The 20,539-nt window shown below is 36.2% G+C and overlaps 1 protein-coding gene across 1 annotated transcript; it reads right to left on the bottom strand.

Annotated features, from left to right (window-relative positions):
- Window positions 1–1,291: 1,291 nt before the first annotated feature.
- Window positions 1,292–20,377, bottom strand: LOC117932806 (26S proteasome non-ATPase regulatory subunit 13 homolog A). The gene is made up of 6 exons (XM_034854142.1): window positions 20,124–20,377; window positions 14,981–15,427; window positions 13,483–13,563; window positions 7,493–7,689; window positions 7,285–7,384; window positions 1,292–1,859 (listed from the first exon to the last, which is right to left on the bottom strand). Exons 1-6 carry the CDS (start codon window positions 20,271–20,273, stop codon window positions 1,674–1,676), a joined length of 1,161 nt encoding a protein of 386 aa, XP_034710033.1. The 5' UTR covers window positions 20,274–20,377; the 3' UTR covers window positions 1,292–1,673.
- Window positions 20,378–20,539: the final 162 nt, after the last annotated feature.

The raw sequence follows: 20,539 nt of genomic DNA, 5'->3' as shown, positions 1-20,539 counted from the left end.
GAGTGCTCTGGCAAAGGAGGTGCGTTTTTGAGAGGTTGGCTGAAGATATTTTGGGAGATATCCTTTTCTTGGGCAGCAAGCCAAAGAGGGATGGAGGGTATTCCGTTTGAGGGGATTTTTTCTGGGCTGGCTGTTGGGTTGAAAGCAAGAGGAACCTGAGATGAGAGGGAGCTTTCATAGAAGAAGCAAGGAATAGAGGAGAGAGTTTCCAGCTCGCTAGGAACCAAGTGACTCTATTCCAAGGGAGTCATTCAGGTTTGATTATCTCCCACTTGAGGTTCTTCACTTTGACAGTCATAGTTTACTCATTTCTAATGTTTGGGATGTCTACTTTTGGCTGTCTAAGACGTTAAGTTTGCTTTTCATTTTTTTTGTTTGCCCGACCCCTGTTTTCCCCTATATGAGTTGTATGATGATTGTGTTATCTGTTTGCATTTTGAGACCATTCAAATTTTCCCACAAGTTTTCCTAGTTGAAAATTATGTCTTTCTGGGCTCCAAATAATAGATTTGATTTGACTTGCAACTCTATTTAGTGGCTTTAAGTTTGGGTTTATAGGTTAGTCCTGTCTTGCTTGAGCATTTTACTGCTTTTACATACTTCTCTGCACATCTTTGGGGATAGATGTGAGAATTCTCCTAACATTCTTCAACTAACCAAAATACTTTTCCATAATCTTAAATTCATAATTCCATAGCTATACATTTGTCATTGTCCTTGAAGCAGCTTCCTAGACTGTCTTAGCAATTCTTCAACAAGTACATTATCCCATCTGTATGTTCATCATTTTGCCTTGAAGCAGCTTCATAACACTACCCTGTGCTGGGTGAACATTGACTATGAGGTTTGAACCGCAAATCAACTAAGCCTCAACATGATTTTAGCTAAAACAGAAAAAGAAAGAAACTAAAGAATTATCATTATAGCAAATAAGAACCTCAATTGAACATCCTGATTAACTAACACACATGCTCAACAAAGTCATTATAAGTTCCATGTCATTCCATGCAGGATGTTGACCATAATTCATCAATCCAGAGTCAAAGGAGGCAAGTCATAACTCATAACATAAGGAGTCAAATATTGTAAACAACTTTCCCTAGGTCAAGATTTGGATTCTTCTTCATTCCCATCACTATTCCAGTGCAGGCATATAACGGTTTTGAAGCATAGCAATCTAGAGAAATTAAATACAAAGTTGATATCCGGCTGAGCCTTTTTCCTTTTCCATGTAATAATAAATTTTAAAGAGACTAATACCACCAATCTTATTCTACTACAACTTCAATAATTAAAATGACAAACTTTTTTGGCATTTGAAAACATTTTTTTCCCATCTCCTTAATCTCACTTTAATAAGTGTGCTACAAATTGCAATTCTAGAATATTTGAACTACATACTTTGAAATAAGCAGTCATCAATATCCGCCATTTTCCAATCGACTCACCCACGTCCTAAGCATGACCCGTAAAACTGACAACTTCATAGTGAAAATACAAAGAAATTTTTGGTCCTTCCAGAGAAAATAATTCAAGAGAATATGAAAGGAAGCATTAAAAGTAAGGCCCAAGCAACATACACCCTCCCCTTTTTCTTCTTTGCCATCTTTTCCGGGTGTTACAAGAAAATTGTTACACAGGTAAAAACAAATATTAAGAAACCAGGGGTGGCTTCATGATGCAACTAGATCAGGTGTTTCTGCCTCCACAGAGAGCAAAGCAGTGTGCACTTTGTCCACCCAATTGTCAAGTCGGTCGCGCAACGATTTGATCTGTGGAATACCCAAAACTCTTGGCTGCACCCACGACACATGAACTGTCCCTTCAACTTGATCAATGATGCCCTCAATAAGATGAACCTGCAGCAGTCCAAGTTTTAACCAATGTCTACAGGGTTTAATACAAAAGCTTGAATTGCATTTCCCAAAACAAGTAAATGACTACTTAACAAGTGGATACAATTAACTAGACGAGGATTGAGGATAAATGATCACAGGAAACCAACAAAAAATATCCTAAGTAAAGAAGAACAATGGCCAAGTCTGGTTTATTCCAAGCAGTCACATTAATTTGTAGAACAAATATCTATTTATTTATTTTGACAGGCTTGCATACTAAGATTCTTTCTCCAATGAAAAACTCATGTCTCACTTTCATCCCATTTGAAGCCACCTCGGGTAGAGAACTTCTGCACATTAATTTTTTTTAATTGGAAAATTTCTGCCAATTCTTTTTTTTATATATAGGAAATTTGTGCACATTTTATACTTAAATTCAAAGCAATTTCTTGCTTCAGCATCCTAGAGTTAAAGACAGTAACAAAGCAAGTATAACAACTTTCTACACTAGGTTAAAAGTTGACTCATGCAAAAACAATGCACATGGGTAACTACAGGCAAGTGAACACAGAGAATAACTTTTCCAGCAAGTCTTTGGTTTACAATAAAAGTTTACAAGAATATGTTCTCATTTTTCCTGGGATGCAGTATCCTATACAAACTGCAAAAGTGTAGTTCAGGCAAATACATAGTTTTAAAAGGCACAAGGGGGGCACCTAAGGTGCAAAAATCTCCTACAACTTAGGCACAAGGCACAACTCAAGGCACACACTTGAGTGAAGTGAAACCTGACCTAGAATGCATATCAATTTTATAAAATAACAAACCAAAATCTAATCCAATCAATAAAAAATTTAAGATTCCAAACATTTAAAAGAAATGTTCAACAAAAGAGTAATGAAATTGCATGAATTTCAAGATACAATTAGAAATTTTAAGAATAAAAGTGTTTAAAAAGGAAAAGCAAAGTAGATGAAGCGCCTCTCTTCAACAAGGCATGTCTCTTGGCAAGCAAGGTGCTATAACTAGAGTGTGGTTGTGCCTTGAGCCTTGGCTCACTTTAAGCATGCCTTCTAAAACTATGGGCAAATAATCTCATGCAAGAACCATGGTGTAACAGGAGGTCACATTTGGATGCATACATGGAAGCTTTATTTTATCCATGTTGGTCTAGGCTGTGTTTAGAAGTGGATTTGACGCAGTCAGGACTACAAAATCTTGTAACAGGGATGGGACCAATTTTTCTGCCACACACTTGTATACTCATAAGAACTTGAAATCACCTATTAAGAGAAAGCCATTGCAATGAGTAGAAGCTGTTGCACTTAAAACTGGAATTCAAGGTCAATGAGGATGGGGTTTCACTAATAGACAATAATACCAATCTGAGACCCTGGTAGTAAAGGAGCCCTAGGTAATATAGGAAACACAGTATGTACCTAGGTATCCACAATATCTTCCTCTTAAAACCATTGTTAGGTCCTTAAAATTAGGAAAATGATCCGATAATGGCTTTATTGTTAACGTAACTTTTTCTTCTTTACTAGATTTTGTTTTGCTTCACATAAAATCACCCATGCAGAAAAGCCTAGTAGAGCCTATGCTAGTAATTTTGGAAATCCTGGTAGATATCTACCTCAACTTGATACCTTCTTTCCCTAGGGAAATCCTGAGAGATTCTCATGAGCAGGAAATTAATACAAATAAGGGCCTGAATATTTGATCTTAAGAGGCAAGGAACATAAGTATTATACAACTTAAATACATAAACCTCATCTCTCCAGTTTCCATTCTGCGTGCTCAGGTTTAGGGAATAAGACTCTGTAATGACCTACCTATTGTCTCAAGATTGAAAAGTTTTCCTCTAGAAAGAAGGAAAACAAACAAAAAAACCAATTTGAAAACCTAGGGTTTACTCCATCTATATTATGAGGAGCATCAGATACACTTGCTACAGGACACAAAATGGTTGGTTGAGATTCAAAATGGTTGGTTTGAGATTCCCAGTTAGCTAGATTGCCTGAAGAATTCTACAATGTCATTTTTATACTTATGCATATTTGCGACCCCATGTCAGATATGCAATATCGCACAGAAACCATATTTTACCTGCCAGTGTAGCATAAGAAAAAAGTGAACATCATTACAACTTAAAACATTATTAGTATTCTTATTGGGGATTAGATATGCTTGATACCTAGATATACAGCCAAACCCACATGTACTCAGTACATGTGAGATCAATAAGAAAATTTTGGTTTTCATATCATCTTTCATCCTACTCAAGAGTGTTTTCTGAATTGGCGCGCAGTCTAGGGTTTGTTGAATCCGGTTGCTAGTTAAATATCATGATTTACCCAGTACTGGGTGTCACAGGTGTGGTCAGCACCCCTGAGGTTTGGATCCCCATGGAGAGTCCTAAGGGTTTGGCCATGGAAGGTTATTCAATTATCAAAAAAATAAAAATAAATCAAGCATCTTGGTTTCTATATCAACATCCTCCTCTTACAGCAATAATAGAGCTAGAACTTTGCTTTACAGGAAGCAACTCTCAACAAGAAAAATTAAAACAAAAATTGAATCAATAGTATTACTGTTAATAAGGGATTCTGAATTAATAATTTTAATGGGCAATACTTCTCATAATATTTCTATTTAATGCATTTATAATGGACTCAAACTAGTTTCATATTACAAATATTTATCAATCAATCAACTAAAAAAGATTGTCAGAAAAATTTGCTAAGATACTTTAATGGAAAATATCTCAATCTTTTAATAATTTTGTGTACATCAAAGATTATACCAAAGAAAATTTCAATTTCAATAAAGGTTACTCTAGAAGAAAGTTTTTTATATAAAAAATTAAAAAGACATATAAACAATAAGAGATTTCAAGAAACCTTTCATTCTAAAAAATAAATAAATTTATAGCTGTAACGACCCGCACCCAACAATGTAGATATTGTCCGCTTTGGGCTCAAGGGGTTCTCACAGCTTTAAAACGCGTCTACTTGGTTAAGAGAAGCCTCTACATATATAGCGTCAAGAACTTTCTCCCCTATCCAATGTGGGACATCACAATAGCTATTCATAAATAATAAAAGTGCTCTTTACAAACAAAATAATTTTTTTTTTTTTTAAAAAAAAAAAGAAGGTAGAAAGGCTGCATAGTGAAGTTAAGAAAGTGATTTTTACTGGGAAGCTACCAAAAATAGAAGTTGGATATGATTTTGTACACCATATTTTTGTTTTCAAAATTGCTCAACACTAAATTAATTTGTATGAATTTTTAAAAGATAAGAACGGAATTCAACCTTACAAGTTCAAGTCCACCAAGTCTTGCCTTCACACTTACTTTTTGATAGATAAAATATCAATTGTATTAAATAGAAGTATACACAACGTACACAAGGACACCTAAAAGGCTGAAAAACAAGGCAAGCGGTACACAAGAAAACAACCACACCTTACTTGGAACCTAACCACTCCACAAATTCCAATATCGACAAAGAGCAATCTCCTATAAACACTCAGAACCATTTCAACATGAAGGATTGTTTTTACTCGGTCAACTTTTTCAATATTCTCAAAAGTTCTATTTCTCTTCCTCCAAAAAGTATAAGCACAACGGAGCAGCTTTTCAAGGTTTTTTTCTCTTCTTTCCAACTAAGGAGCATCACCCACTGAACTCCTAATAGGCATAAATCACTTGCTCTCATACAGTGAAGGAGCATGTGGTCAATAGATTTTTCTTTCTTGCACATGTAACATCTATTTGGAATCTTCCAACCCTTTTTTCTGAACTAATCCAGAGTAAGAATCCTACCCCAAGATGCTTCCCATGTGAAGAAACTGACCCTCAATGGCACCCAAGAATTCCAAACTGTGCCAAAGTACATCCACCCCTCTATATGATAAAGAGTGACTTAACTGAGAAATTATCACCTCCACCCTTCAGAGTTATAATGGTATTATAAATTTTAGGTCCACCAAACCTGTCTAAAATATATTTTCTGTAAGGCCCAATTCCACCCAGCTAATCTAAAAACCTTTTCTAGAAGGCCCAGCAGGGCACACAGGCCCAACTACAAAACCAAATTCAATACCAGAAGGCTAAACAATGCCTAAATTGGCATTTTGTCAAGGTTTAGGGAGAACATCTAGGCCCCTGGCCCTAGGCTATCTCTGCCCATCTTACAGGACCTCCAACCTTGCTAGCATGTCTAATGAACTGAAGATTAGACAAAATCTTAGACCTCTCTTCTTCTGGATCTGAGCATCCATCTTTATCTTATGAATTGAAGATTAGACAAAATATCACAAATTATTGTTAATACACTGTTATGGGTAAAGAAATGTGTACACCAAAGAAAGCAAGACACTGTAAGCACATCAGTAGTCCTCACAAGATTCCAAGGCAGAGGAATCTCTCTTAGCTGTGAGATCAGCATGATATAATTAGCACAGGTAAGAATGCAAGAGAATTTGCCCACCCTTACTCTAGCAAGAAAGATCATACACTCAGCTCTCATCCAGTGATATTATTTCTTGACAAGTTCACCCAAAATCGGTGGCTGTGGGTTTCAGAGCAACCATCTGTTTTCAGTTTCAGCTCATTACAGCTTGAAGATTTTCAAAGCAAGTGAACCACCTGCTTTCTACAGAGTAGATTAAAAATAGTCTCTGAAGTCAACAGTTATGGAATCCAAACGAGATGTAGAGATATTTCATCTAACACTTCTCCCAATAATCATGACCTATAGTAAGGTTTTTAAATTCCACCATCCTCAAATTAACCAAAAGATAGTCAAAATCTTCCACAGGGCTAGAAAAGCACTGTTACAGGGAGCTATATCATCATCTTAACAGAAACCACCTACAAAGCATGGATACTTTTATGAAGATGTTTATATATCCCCAATATGCTGGATACATTCAGGGCCAAATGCATGTTAGATGAGCATTAAATGTGTTATCAATTAACTTCTGATATTCAAAATAAGATTCTCAATACACCAAGGTCATGGCCCAATAGGTTTAGAATATGACATGGTTTAGAAAAACCATTTTCTTTTATTTGTATAGAAGGGAAAAAGGTCTCTTATAAAATACAATGGGCCATTTAGGAAATGTCTAAATGATACCACTAATTGTAGAGGCGTAGGGTTATCACTAACAAAATGTGCAGGGGTTTTAAATCACAACATTTCTCGTAACTTTTAAGTATTTAAGAGGCACTTCTAACCCTCTCTGTGGAAGGAGATTTTGGGAATTTTAGCTGGGGTTATGACTCACTTCCATGTTAAAAGTGACCTGGTAACAGATGCTCAAAACAATAAAGCAGTGTCCAGATCTGAAGAAAAGGAAGCTGATCAGGTAATAGATGCTCAAAACGAATTTTAAACATTTTACTAATACAAATTTCAGAAATGCAAGGACTTACAGAAAGGCTCTTCATGAGAAGATACTCCACATCCTCCACAGAAAGTTTGGTGCGTTCTGCAATGATGTTCAAGGGAATAGTACGATCTTCTGAAGGACGGCTGCAAGATACAATATCTCAGTTAGCTTCAGCAATAACTTGTTGACTGCGAATGGATAATTGAATCTTGCCCAGCAAACTACAAGTGAAAATGATATCATTAACATACCTGAAGATGATTTCCATCAAGCAGAGAATGTTAATCTTTTCCAGTAGCTTCTTCTCATTCTGAACTAATGCCGGTTGAGCACTCAGAGCAGCATTATGGACACGGCATAATTCTTGATAGCGGACTAAATCACCAGAGTTGAATGCCTGGAGTATATAGTAAAGCCACTCAACCTTTGTCCCCAGAAGACTTTTTATCTGTAGGAGTTAGTAAAACATGTTATTGCTCCAATGTAGGACAATGCTAAACAGAACTGGAAGGGGATTTTTGTACGAAGAAAATCTGCATTGGTGCTGGATTCAATGAGACTCTTCTCAAGAAAGAATATTATGTGTAAACCTAAGAAAATCTCTGGAAAAACAGCAAGACCTTCAAGACACTTGCAAGTGTGCAGATTGAAGGGGAAAAGACTGAACAAAGGTTCAGCCGTACACATGATGGTCTGGCCATGATATAGCACCAGAATTCAAATATGCATCTCTGTGAAACCATGCTCACATTTATATTGATCGCAGGTTATATTAATATCCAAATATTATATAATTCTAATTATGAAAGAGCATGATATACATAGTGAACCCAAATCCTAGAAGCTTAAGCTTTTAGGAAAATCAATTGTGTGACACTAACTTCTAAACTTCATCATGGGAGAACCACACCCACTTCATGAAAGCAATGTTTGAAAAGGCTAAAGGCGATCTTGAGGTGTTTTTCCCAAATGAGAAGTGTAAGCCATGAGACAAAACAAGGCATAAGCCTCAATTTAAAAATAATAATAAGAAAAATAAGAAAAAGCAACAATCTTAAAAATTAGAAAAATACTAATAAAATCACATGAAAAATAAATAATAAGAAAATCATACAATGTATATGATGCAGGTAAGCAGCCCAACATGAGTGATGCAAGTAAGTTGCCCAACATGAGCCAGTGGTGAGCTTAATTGTGAGTTCTTATCTTTAAGGTGGTAAATTTCTTATCCTTAGAATGGCGAACTTGTGTTGTTAACTTACCATTTTATTTCCTTAAAACGGTATCAATATAATAATCAAATTAATTGTATGTCATTTTCAATAGCTTCTAACTTTTTTTTTCCTCTTCTAAAATTCAATTCTCATATGCAATTATCAAATAATCTTCAAAACTCTCATGACTATTACTGGTAGAATCCTCTAATGAATCATAATTATATCCAATTGCTCTATTATCCTCTCCATCAATGTGAATATCAAACCATTTTTTTTCTTTATCCATTAATTATAGTTATCCTCTTTCTTTTATCCATCAATAGCAAGATAATGATTATATGTAAGTTCGGTCACCATATTGGCCAATTCTTTTTTATTATTATTATTGATAGGTAAATAAGGAGAATATATTAAAAGTGCTTGCAAAATGACGCAATAGAGCACACACAAAATATACAAAAATGGCTACAAGGCAAGCAAAAGAAGACAAGAGTGAAGCAAAAACCTAATACCCTTGAGAGGACTACCATCCCCCTGAACCCAACCCTGACCCAAAACCCTCCAACAACAAAAACACAAAATAACAACCTCACAAGACAGGTGTTTAATCCCCAATGCTCCTCCACTTTCCCTTAATAGTGCATGGAGAACTGTTGTAATTAACCGAACACTCTAATTTACATAATTCCCTCTCAAAGCAAGATGTCGAGGATGAATCCTCTTTCCAGCAGAGACCTTAACCAACAATTCTTTAATTTCTTCTTTCCAATCTCTTCCTTTCATTTTCATTTAAAGGGTTAGTTGGTGGTAACTAAGCCTTTATTTTTTAAAACGTTCAACCCTAATCTAGGACGCAAGACAAAACTTATAAATTTGTACCAAAACATCATAAAAGCACAAGTCATTACAACCAATGAATATTGAGGCTTAAACATAACAAATATATACAAAAAGCACATGAAGGCCCTAAACCCATTTGAATATTAGAGATTTAAGCTTTAATAGCCTCAAGGCTATAACCTCAAAGCTATACCTCAATCAAGCGAGGCGTAAGCCTTAATTACCCTCCATTGAGGTTATAGCCTCAAGACTAATTTGCATACCCTCACCTTGAGGCTCAAGGCATAAGCCTCAATAGCCTTTTAAAACACTGTATGAAAGTTTCAAGAAAGTGACAATCAAAACATTTAGAATGGTTTACTAAGATATAGATTACAAATTCCCCTTGATGCCTGGTCCCATATAAGTGTGTTGAATGTGATAAAAGATTTGAGGTTCTATTCCAAATAAACAAGTTGCCAATACTAAAAAAAAAAGGTTGTGAATAACAAATTTAGTGTAATTATTGATACTGCAGAAAATGAATATCCACGAAAGTGGAAAATAAGTTTATACCATGAAAAATTACCACTGTAGAAATACACAAATGTTGCTCCTTGATTGTATAGAAAATGTTGCTATGTTATTGTGTTTGTTCAAGGTCATATTCTCCAGTGAAATGCATTGGAGATACAGTATGCAAACTACACCTCTTCCACCTCCCTCACTCGAGTTTGTAGAACTACCTTTCATCTTTAAGAAAGTGCAATCCCTAGTACACATAAAAAAAAAAAAAAAAAAGAAGGTACAGTTCAAGAGCTTCTAAAGCATGTCCAAATCCAGCCCTTGAGCCTAAACAAAAAGAGACTTCGCTACAAACAATTTCAAATGCTCTAATGAGTGTTCATTCACAAAACTCTCCTATTGTATTCTTTCAAAATACATGGAAGGAAATGATAAGGAACCATCAAACCCTCGGAACATTCTTCTTTTTGTTACAAAAATCCAATCACATGGCACTCCTAATTCTGTAACAAAACCTTCACCCTAAAAGAACAATTACCACCTAGAGAACACCCCCACCTTAGGCCTCATACAGCAGGAGAACACAAATGTCTAGAAAATCTCTGCAGCTAAGTAACAAGGATAATTGTTAGAGCCCATAGCCGTATCTGACATGTTTCAGATATTGATACTCATCAAATACTGTCAGATGGGTCAAATGAATCCTAAACCCATATCCCCAAACCAAAAGAAAAAAATAAAATAAAAAAGAAGAGAGAGGAGAGAGTGAGATTGGATATGGGAAATGGACCAATAAGTTTAAGGTACAATGAAGATGGAAGCTACATTTGATTTTAGAAAAGTAAAGTTAGCTTCATAGGAAACAATAAAATTTTGGTCATCTAATTAATTCGTAAATAGGGGCATCTTCTAGAAAGTATATCGATGTCATCCATTAGCACAAAATAACATGTAAACAAGAATTTATATTACTCAAAGACCCTAAATTTGAGAGAGAGAATGGAGAGAGAGAGAGAGAGAGAGATCCCATCCAAACTTGATTTTCAAGAATCAGTTGTTATAAACCTATCAAAAAAAAAAAAAAATCAGTTGTTTTAAGTTAACGATAGATATTATATGTATCTATGTATTATTGCCCTATGCATATCCTACTTTTTAAGGAATCTCCATATTGACCATCCATATCTTGTCATGTATGTGTGTCTGTGGTTGTCTCTTTCTTTTTTCTTTTTCTTTTTTTCCCATATGCTGCATACTTCCGGAATCACATGAACAATGAAAAAAAAAATGACTAACTAACTCCATTGCTTCCTGTAACATGACAAGAGTAATAGGGATTAAACCAATTCTCAGTTTGTCAAAGGACCAACCATTAGATCAACCATCCATAGAAGACAATCTAGAAGGCACATCTTGGACCCAAAACCATCCAGTCAAAGGTGCAATTATCTTCCTTCCTCTTTATTGTCTCTTTTTAACACTCCTGCACTCTAATCTCCCTCTGTTCCTTTTTTGTTCTTCTGCCGCATTTCTCATTTTCCTCAATTAATTGGTCATCGATTATCATATTATGGAACATCTTCATCTGTTCATTGCTCTCTTTCTTCCTGACTCTTGACCCTGTATTTACTTCGACCTTAACCAATCTCTGTTTGGTTATAAAGTGCAGTCCAGAGATCTATTATGACTTCATATTACCAACCAAATTGATCCTTGTGAAATCTGAATCTTAATATAACTAAGAATGACAGAACAATATTGTAGAACTTATGTGCTATATGTAATTATATGCATCTAATTGGGTATATATCCCTTCTCTTCAGTAAGAAAACATTGTAGATGGCATCAGATGGTTCAAAATTAACAAAAAGTGGCAAAAAGAGTCAAGGTTGGATGTATATTGTTTTCAACATTCTAAAGATATAAACACTGAAATGTTTATTTTGGGAAAAGCTAACAAAAGGTGACTTATGGGAACAGCAACATCAAGTGGCACAAACAGGCAATCTCAGGGAAGTTTCAAATAATAAAGTTAAAACTTGAGCATTATATGAATGCAATAAAAGTCGAAGACAGCCATGCTTCACAGCCTAACTATGATGACCTAATATGGATGAAAAAAAGATGCTTGTACGAAGTCAACTTTAATGGGAAAAGAACAGGTGGAAAATTAAGAAGTGGGCATGGAGAGTGTAGATCATGTTCTCTTGCATTGCTCAATGGCATGAGACTGAGGAGATTTATGGTGTGGGCCTTTGTTTAGCTTGCTGCACTAGCAAAAAATAGAACGTCTAAAGAAATGTTGGATCCAAGTCAAAGGAAAATATACTTAGATCCTATAGCAAGGGTTTTTTTGTTGTAGATCTCTTAATGCTTAATTGTAACCTGAATATTTCATGTGTACTGGGCTGTGCTCCCTATTGGCATCCATTTGTATATGCTTTATGCTTATTATCTATCAAAACAATAAAGGCAAATGTGGTGAAAACTAACAAAAAGGTTCCACTAGGGAAAAAAAATGTAACAATGTCAAAGACAAAGGGTTCCCATGGATGCTTTCATGATGTAAGATTGTTCAGTGTGAAATCAGTTGTGGATACAAGAATATATGCCAAAGATGATTTGCTGTATGATGATGATTGCTTGACATGGTGTGAAGTTGCAACAGCAGCTAGCATTAGAGTTGCAAGGAATTAAACTTAATGCTGGAGCAAAACCAGCAGCAAATTCAATGGCTTCCACTTCACGATTAGATTTTAAAGAAAGTACTGACCTAGAGGACAGTAAGGAGGCCAAGAATTATACCAGACACTAAGCATATCCATGTCTCATGTCTCATGTCCCTGTCTATTTTATATTGGCCATGGGCAACAACCAAAGAAAACCCTAGGTTTAACCTACTACTCAACATTCAGCACAATAGCTGGTTACTCCACATGACAGATTCAGTGACATGATGCCTCCTGAGATAAATATCTGAGAGTGGGACAGGTCGACCAGAGATACTATTTCAGGCTGGCAGTCAATGGGGAGCAATAACATACACTAGAGGAAAATAAGAAGGCAAGGAATTAGACTAGACATGCATTTCCAGGTCTCCTATCCATGTCTATGCTACATAGGCCATGAACAACCCATAAAAAAGGACTAGGTTTGGACTTCTACCCAATCCAATCATCAAAAGTTGCAATTGTAGCCAGGTTTTTACTATGCACCTTATATATATATCACCTCTTTACTTATCAAAATAAATAAATAAATGAAAAACAATTCCAGTAGCGGCCAATTACTATTTATAATACAATCACCAACATTGGTGCTCTTAAGATAAACATACTAGGGTTGAACAGGTCAATCAGAGACACTTTTACCTGTGGCAATCAATGAAACAATGAGGTACACAATAAGCACTAGCACGATGAAATACAAGAAAATACCAATCATCAACAAGTAGACAGTACCATGACAAAAGAGAGGAACATGACAACAATTAACAAAACATACTTCAAAACATCAGTTCAAATACAAATGAAAGAAAGGCACAAAATCTTGTTGACATTGCCATGACGAAAGAGAGGAACACAACGACAATCGACCAAGCATACTTCAAAACAACATCAGTTCAAATACAGGTGAAAGAAAAGGCACGAAATCAGGAATTTTTGGTACAGAATTCTTACGATTGGATGAGCAAGCAGTTCTCCAAAGTTATAGATATTATCTCCCAGCAGCGCAGAAAGCGATAAATCAAATGCCAAATCCTAAAATATCACATAAAGTATGGAAAAGTTATTTCATGACGGAAAAATGGAAAACTCATTTTGCAAAGTTGTAGACGTTGTCACCTAGCAATCCTTGAAAGGATAAATCAAATGCTAAATGGACTATGCAAATGTATAATCAGAGAAAAACAATAAATGAATATAACAATACAAGCATTCATTTATATAGTTTTGCATCCACAAATCATAAGTACAAAAGAATGCCTCAACAATTTTTATTTCATAAGTTAAATTGGACTATATCTGACTTTACTGTTCTCACAGCCAAGTGGCAACTTCAATAATGGTTTACTTCTGAAAAGGCCTCCTAAGCCAGCTAAGGGTCAAAAGGGGGACAGGCAACAAACACACCACCCCTCTCCCCCATCCCTTTTTCTTTTTCAAAAAATAAATAAATAAATTTTCCATTGAGCTGGGATTGAACCTTGGCCTCCTTTAGAGAGGCAAAATGAGCTTTTTCCTCCATGCTAAATATCTTAACTATACCTTAGCTTGCCCCTTCCCTCATTATTCTTTGCCCCTCACCATTAGATTGAATTTCTGATGCCACCACCATCCCAAGTCATGTTCAATACTTAAAGTTAGTTTATAATCAACCAAATGGACCATGCAAATACACAACTTAATCAAGGAATTCAATAACTAAGCATGAAAACATTCTCTTCATTTGGAATACTCATGGGAGCTTCAATAACTTCATTCCATGGAATAGATAGAAAAAACTACCTTACACGGTTCCCCTCAGAAGACATTTTCTTGCATAGCAGTCCATTTAAATCAGATTATTTCTTGACAAGATAAACCATTAGACACCGCATTCTGCACAAGCTCAACAACCCCATAGTGCAAGCACACTTGCATTCAAGAAAATTTGAGCAAAAGATTAGGGTCCTTGCCAACTCAAACAAGGAGAGTAATCCTTCCACCTTTCTCCAGGTTTCCTAGATTAACTTTAAGACCAAGGGTGAATACACTCTAGCAACCTAGCATGATGATACCATCACTCCCCAACTTAATCTTTTGTTACCCTTGTCAATGAGGTTAGTAACCTGGGGTTCTCAATGTTTCTTAGCATTTTTTTAATTGTGTTTCGTCCTTCTGTTATATCTCCTTTAATTTTCCTTTTCTCTCTTGATAAACTTCATTTCATTTTACCCATCCTGTCCTCTCTTTCTCTGTCTCCATGCTAGCGGCCTATATTTTAGGGTTTAATGAGTTAAATGTGCTACAATGAGAATTGAAACATAAAAATTCATAAATCCAGATCAGTGATCACAACTTTCAAATTCTGTGCTAACATGAGATGTCAAAACAGCCTTAACAAGTGAAAGCATAATGTGAATCATTATAAATGACTTGAATTTTTTGAAATAATTAAAGCACATGAGTGACATACCAGCTTAAATGTTTCAGAGAGAGACTCCACTGATGTGTATGCCAGATATAGAAGAGCACTTTTATAGAATTCTGCGAATTCTTGACGAGATTTATAATACTGAGATGAAACCCAATAATAGCTGGCATATACAGAAGGATCAATGTCAGTCATACTGTCAAGTGTACTCTTCCCATCTTCTAAAAGTTTCTTGCACTCTTTTTGGTCCCCCTTCTCAAGATTGAAAACAGCTATTTGCATCTTTATGTATAGAATGGGCTCCTCTATACGTAACTCTCTAGTACCTCGAAGCTTTTCAATTACCCCTTCAAGGTAACGTACAGCAGCTTCTTTCTCTGTATACTGCCTAGAAACTATGACAGCAAAATGTGCGAGCTTGAGAAGATTGATCTTAGTCTCAAAGTCAGTGATAAAATTATGATATAACTGAATGAGAGCATCACCCGCCTGCAAATGAAAATACAAAAGAATAAGTTTTAGATAACCATAAAAAGGATATGCATGCACAGATATTGAATTTCATAACATCCACATCAGGAACAAGCAAAAACATATGTAATAAGAACCAGCTAAAAGTATTCAAACTCACAACAAAGAGATCCTGCAATGCAAGACAAGAAATCTGATTCTTATCTCTCTTATCTACAACAATATTGGGCTTATAAGGACACATCTAGTAACTGCAGATCATATGTAAAAACATTAGTGACATACAAGGAACAACCCTAGTTAATTAGGTGGTGTTCATATCAATAACTAGAGAAAATACAGCTTAATTTCATTCTCCATAAGCATATCAATAATATTGCACCATCTTCATTGACTGATTGTAACGACTTCACTCCTTGCCCAAAGGGGAGCTGCTGAGACCCCCTCCTAGATAATGTGCCTCTCACATAGTTACAGAACAGTAAAAGACACATGCACAATAATGATTAATAAACTTCTCAATCATTTCCCTTGAAGCTAATCAAGCATAAAGATAGAAAATTCTCTGCTCTATTTTTCAGCAAGGAGTGAAGTTGCAACGTAAAGAAATACAAAAGAAGGATGAAGACTCCTCCCAAAATACAACGAACTAGTCATAAAGTATGTTGAAGCCTCCAAAGTACTAAGTAAACCTATGCAACTAGTCAATGAAGATCATATGTAAAAACATTAGTGACATACAAGGAACAACCCTAGTTAATTAGGTGGTGTTCATATCAATAACTAGAGAAAATACAGCTTAATTTCATTCTCCATAAGCATATCAATAATATTGCACCATCTTCATTGACTGATTGTAACAACTTCACTCCTTGCCCAAAGGGGAGCTGCTGAGACCCCCTCCTAGATAATGTGCCTTTCACATAGTTACAGAACAGTAAAAGACACATGCACAATAATGATTAATAAACTTCTCAATCATTTCCCTGAAGCTAATCAAGCATAAAGATAGAAAATTCTCTGCTCTATTTTTCAGCAAGGAGTGAAGTTGCAACGTAAAGAAATACAAAAGAAGGATGAAGACTCCTCCCAAAATACAACGAACTAGTCATAAAGTATGTTGAAGCCTCCAAAGTACTAAGTAAACCTGTGCAACTAGTCAATGAAGATGATGTACGTTTCACAAAACTGAAAAAAGAAATATTCATGATTCATGATCACAACTAAGGTCAGTTTGACCTTGGGCAGTCCAAACACAATTTGAAGAAGGAAATTAAAAAAAAAAAAAAAGAGAGAGAGAAAAGCATTAGTAAAAGAAATACCAGGTAAGTAACTACAATATAACAGACAAGACAAGTCCAAAGTCCCACCCTGCCAATGCACAGAACAAGCTGACAGTACGCTCCAAGAAGGAACAAATAGGCGTAGCTAAGTCAAAATATGAACTTGGATAGGTGCTCCTTCAGCTTTAGAACTGACACCCCAACCCACCCCCAGCTTGTGTAAAAGGCACCAAAACAAACATAATGGAGCAGCTCTCAACTCTTTTTCCTAATCTTTCACAAATTTCCATGGCAACTAGCTGAACATCCTTTGTCAACTCTGGAAGCACCCACATTACTCCAAAGATGACAATACCACGATCTCTAGCTATCAGGCAGTTGATGAGAACATAGTTCTGAAAGGCGCGCCTAGGCTCGGGGCGGCGCGACGCCACCCTCCGGCGCCTCGCCTGAAGGGAGGCGACGCCCCTTCACGAAGGCGCTTAAGCCTCCTCCTCCTGCAGAGACGCAGCCAGCGGCGCCAGCCCTAATTTTTTTTTTTTTTTTTCTGGGCCCAAAACGAGGCCGTTTTGGACCCTGTTCACTTAAGTGCACAGGGACCAAAACGACGTCGTTTTGGAGCCTGTTCATTTAAGTGCACAGGGACCAAAACGACGTCGTTTTGGACCCTGTTCTTTTAAAAAAAAAAACAGGCCAAAACGACGCCGTTTTGGCCTGTTCCTTCCATCCAGCCCCCTTTTCTGGTCTTTCTCAACCTGAGACCACTGCCATTCTTTGCCCTAGCCTCTTCTGTGCTGGAGAAGTGAAGAAGAAGAAGAAAAAGAAGAAGAAAAATAGGAGGAAAATAGGAGAAAAATAAAGGGGAAATAGGGTGCGCCTCACTTCACTAAAGCCCGCGCCTTAGATGTGCCTTGCACCTCAGGCTCCAGGACTACTTTGCGCCTTGGTGCGCCTTGAGCCTTTTAAAACTATGGATGAGAATACAGATGGCCGATACCTCATAATTTTCAAGAGACATCAAGACAAAGCCCTCATATTTCAACTGGTCTATGGAAAGGTTTCCAAAACCAAACCAAACTGACCAACCCAAACCCACACCCAACCAACTGCTACTTTGAAGGGAATATCAGCCACCCAAACCTCAAAGCTGCAAAAGCAAGCTAGAAGAGAATGACCCTGTTGAGCTTCTGACGTACTGCTTCTCTGACCCTACCCATTGAGCAACCACATAAACTCAACCACCACTTTCCTAACAAAAGCAGGGAGCCAAAGGACAAAGGTTGCTTGTCCCATCCTGACCAAATAAATACACACCAAGGCTCTGAAAAAAATCCAAAAATTTCCAGAAAATGACACATCAGAGGCATGTTCCCACAAATAATTGGTCAGAATCTAACCTTTCACATATAATCAATCAAGAACTGAGTAGAATTGATGAGAATCATCCACCTTCTAATGCCTCTCCACAATCCCTTACCACAAGTCCCCCTCTCCTCCTTAAAGCACCATCACCCCAAAGGGGTTCAGTCTCAATATAGACCATCATCAATACTTCAAAACCTTCTTAATAACTTTATTTTACAGGCACAAAAATGCTTGACTAGAATTAAAGAATTTTTTTTGCACATGAGAAGAATATTGATTTTAAATGTATCTTAATTTTTACATTGTTGCATTTATTCATTATGTAAATTTGATCTTTCTAAGAATTTCTTCCAGTACTCATTGAAAGTAGATTCATTATTGCAATTTTTCATCACATAATTTTGATCCTTCTAAGAATCCATTCCTTTATAAAAAGGGATGACCAATCAATCAACACTGTTGAAGACATCAAGCAAGACAAAACATACAAATATAGGGAAGAAGACAATAAATGCACCATAAATCAAACAATTTGAGCTTGATTGAACAGCTCACACCTCAAGATAACTCTTAAAATTGAGCTTCTTTCATTAATTTTTAATGCCCTTGTCATTTTCTGTTTAAAGAAAATCATTTTACTAATCTATGGATATTTCTCCACATTTACATGTAAAATTCTTAGTTCATATTATAGACTAGAAAATGGAAGAGGGATCTATATTATCAATAGATGCTGTCTCAACCATCATTTCAGGACTTGAATCCAATAGGAGGTTCAAAAAATTAAGCAGAAGAAAGATTTATGTAAAACATGTGTGGTCTGGTGATAATCAACCCCCAGAAGTCCAATAGTCTTCCCTCTTTGTCTAATCTTTAATAAACAAGAAATCCCCACCGTACATATACAATTTCCTCCATTTTTCATCCCTGAGGATGAGCAAGTTAAATATTCTCACAACATCCTCTAAATAGCTCTTCCCAACAACAGAAAGAAATATAAACTTGACCAATAAAATGAGGAAAGAACAAAAAAAATTGCAGCATCTCCCATTCATTGGCAACAGTTCAAACACAATAACACTCTCTCCTCCAAATTTGCTTGGCACACATAAGAAATTCTAATAAATCAGATCAAATATAAATCCAGGTCCACCAATCACAATCTCCAAAACATCCAAACCAAGGCCTAAACCTTGCCTCTCCCAAAAGGAAAAAAAAAAATGAAAATAAATAAATAAATAAGAAAAAGAAAAAGACCTAAACCAAATAGCACCTTAACTACAACTCCCAAAAAGATAAATACCAACACTCCATTTCAGAACTGAAACAAAGGCAGGAAGAGAAATAAATTTTTAACTATGATATTTTCCATTAATTGGGAACTGCGAGGGAAAAATTCAATCCAGTGTAGTTGAGTCTTTCATATCTTAGAAGCCAAAAGAACAGAAAGCATAAAAAGTTCAAACTCTTGTGTCTGTGTGTAGATACAGGAACTACATATAGATATAGGAACTAACTGAATATCAGGAAAACAAATTTGAAATGCAACAATAATCTCAACCTCGAAACTCTAATTTCCCAAGTCCTTTAGACATAAGATGCCAAAAATCCCTTCTCCCTCCAAAGAATAAATAAATAAATAAATAAATACAAGAATCGTTGCCACCAAGAAACCCTAATTTTCCTTCTAGTTGGCTTAGTTCAGTTGCGCTTTCCATATTTTGTAAACCAGAACAACAGAGAGCCTAAATAATCTAAACTCTTTATCCCTATCGTTTTGCTCCGTTTTCTCAGCAACCAAACAGGAACTAAAGGCATACAAGTACATAAATATCAGATGCAACAAGGACTAGCACCCAGAAACCCTAATTCCCCAGGTAGTTATACTCCTAAGATCCCAAAAACCACCGTCCCCCTCAAGATCTCCAGAGCCTAGATTCAACCCAACAAAGAAATAAATAAAAACTAAATAAAATAAAATAAAATAAAAAATCCAAATCCAAACCACACCACATACTGAAAAAAAAAATTAAAGATAGAAAATGGAGAAAGATGTGGGAACAGGCCTGAAAGACTGCAAGAGCGACGAACTGTTCGAGTTTGAGAGTGAGTTGGTGCCAGAGCTTCCTCTGGTACAGATCTGCAAGAGAGTTGTACCATTCTGCCAGCTCCGGATGGGCCGCGCGCAGTGATTCCAGGTATTGCAAAGCGGCCATGGCGATTGAATGAATCTGTGAGACCCTTTTTCGACCCTCTCTCTATTTAAATCCCCCAAAACCTCTTTCTCTCTTTGCTCTCTTTCTTCTTCTCAAAGAAACGAATAGACATGGACGGGGATTTTCCATTCGGGTCCATCACTTTGTATGGACGACCCGGATTTCCACCCGATTTGGAACCCAATCCGAAGTTATAATTCCGTTTCATTTATATTTTAAACTTAATAATAATAATAATAATAATAATAATAATAATAATTATTATT

The sequence above is a fragment of the Vitis riparia genome, chromosome 2 (assembly GCF_004353265.1).
Source record: "Vitis riparia cultivar Riparia Gloire de Montpellier isolate 1030 chromosome 2, EGFV_Vit.rip_1.0, whole genome shotgun sequence".
NCBI lineage: Eukaryota > Viridiplantae > Streptophyta > Magnoliopsida > Vitales > Vitaceae > Vitis > Vitis riparia.
The sequence above is the reverse complement of the archived record's forward strand: the minus strand, read 5'-3'. Positions and strand labels throughout refer to the sequence as shown.

Excerpts from the sequence above, each read along its gene's own strand:
- LOC117932806 (XM_034854142.1), bottom strand. The coding sequence starts at position 20,273 with ATGGCCGCTTTGCAATACCTGGAATCACTGCGCGCGGCCCATCCGGAG. Across the intron at positions 15,428-20,123 it reads TCGCTCTTGCAGTCTTTCAG|GCGGGTGATGCTCTCATTCA; the intron begins GCCTGTTCCCAC and ends TTTCATTTGCAG. Across the intron at positions 7,385-7,492 it reads TTGATGGAAATCATCTTCAG|CCGTCCTTCAGAAGATCGTA; the intron begins GTATGTTAATGA and ends TGTATCTTGCAG.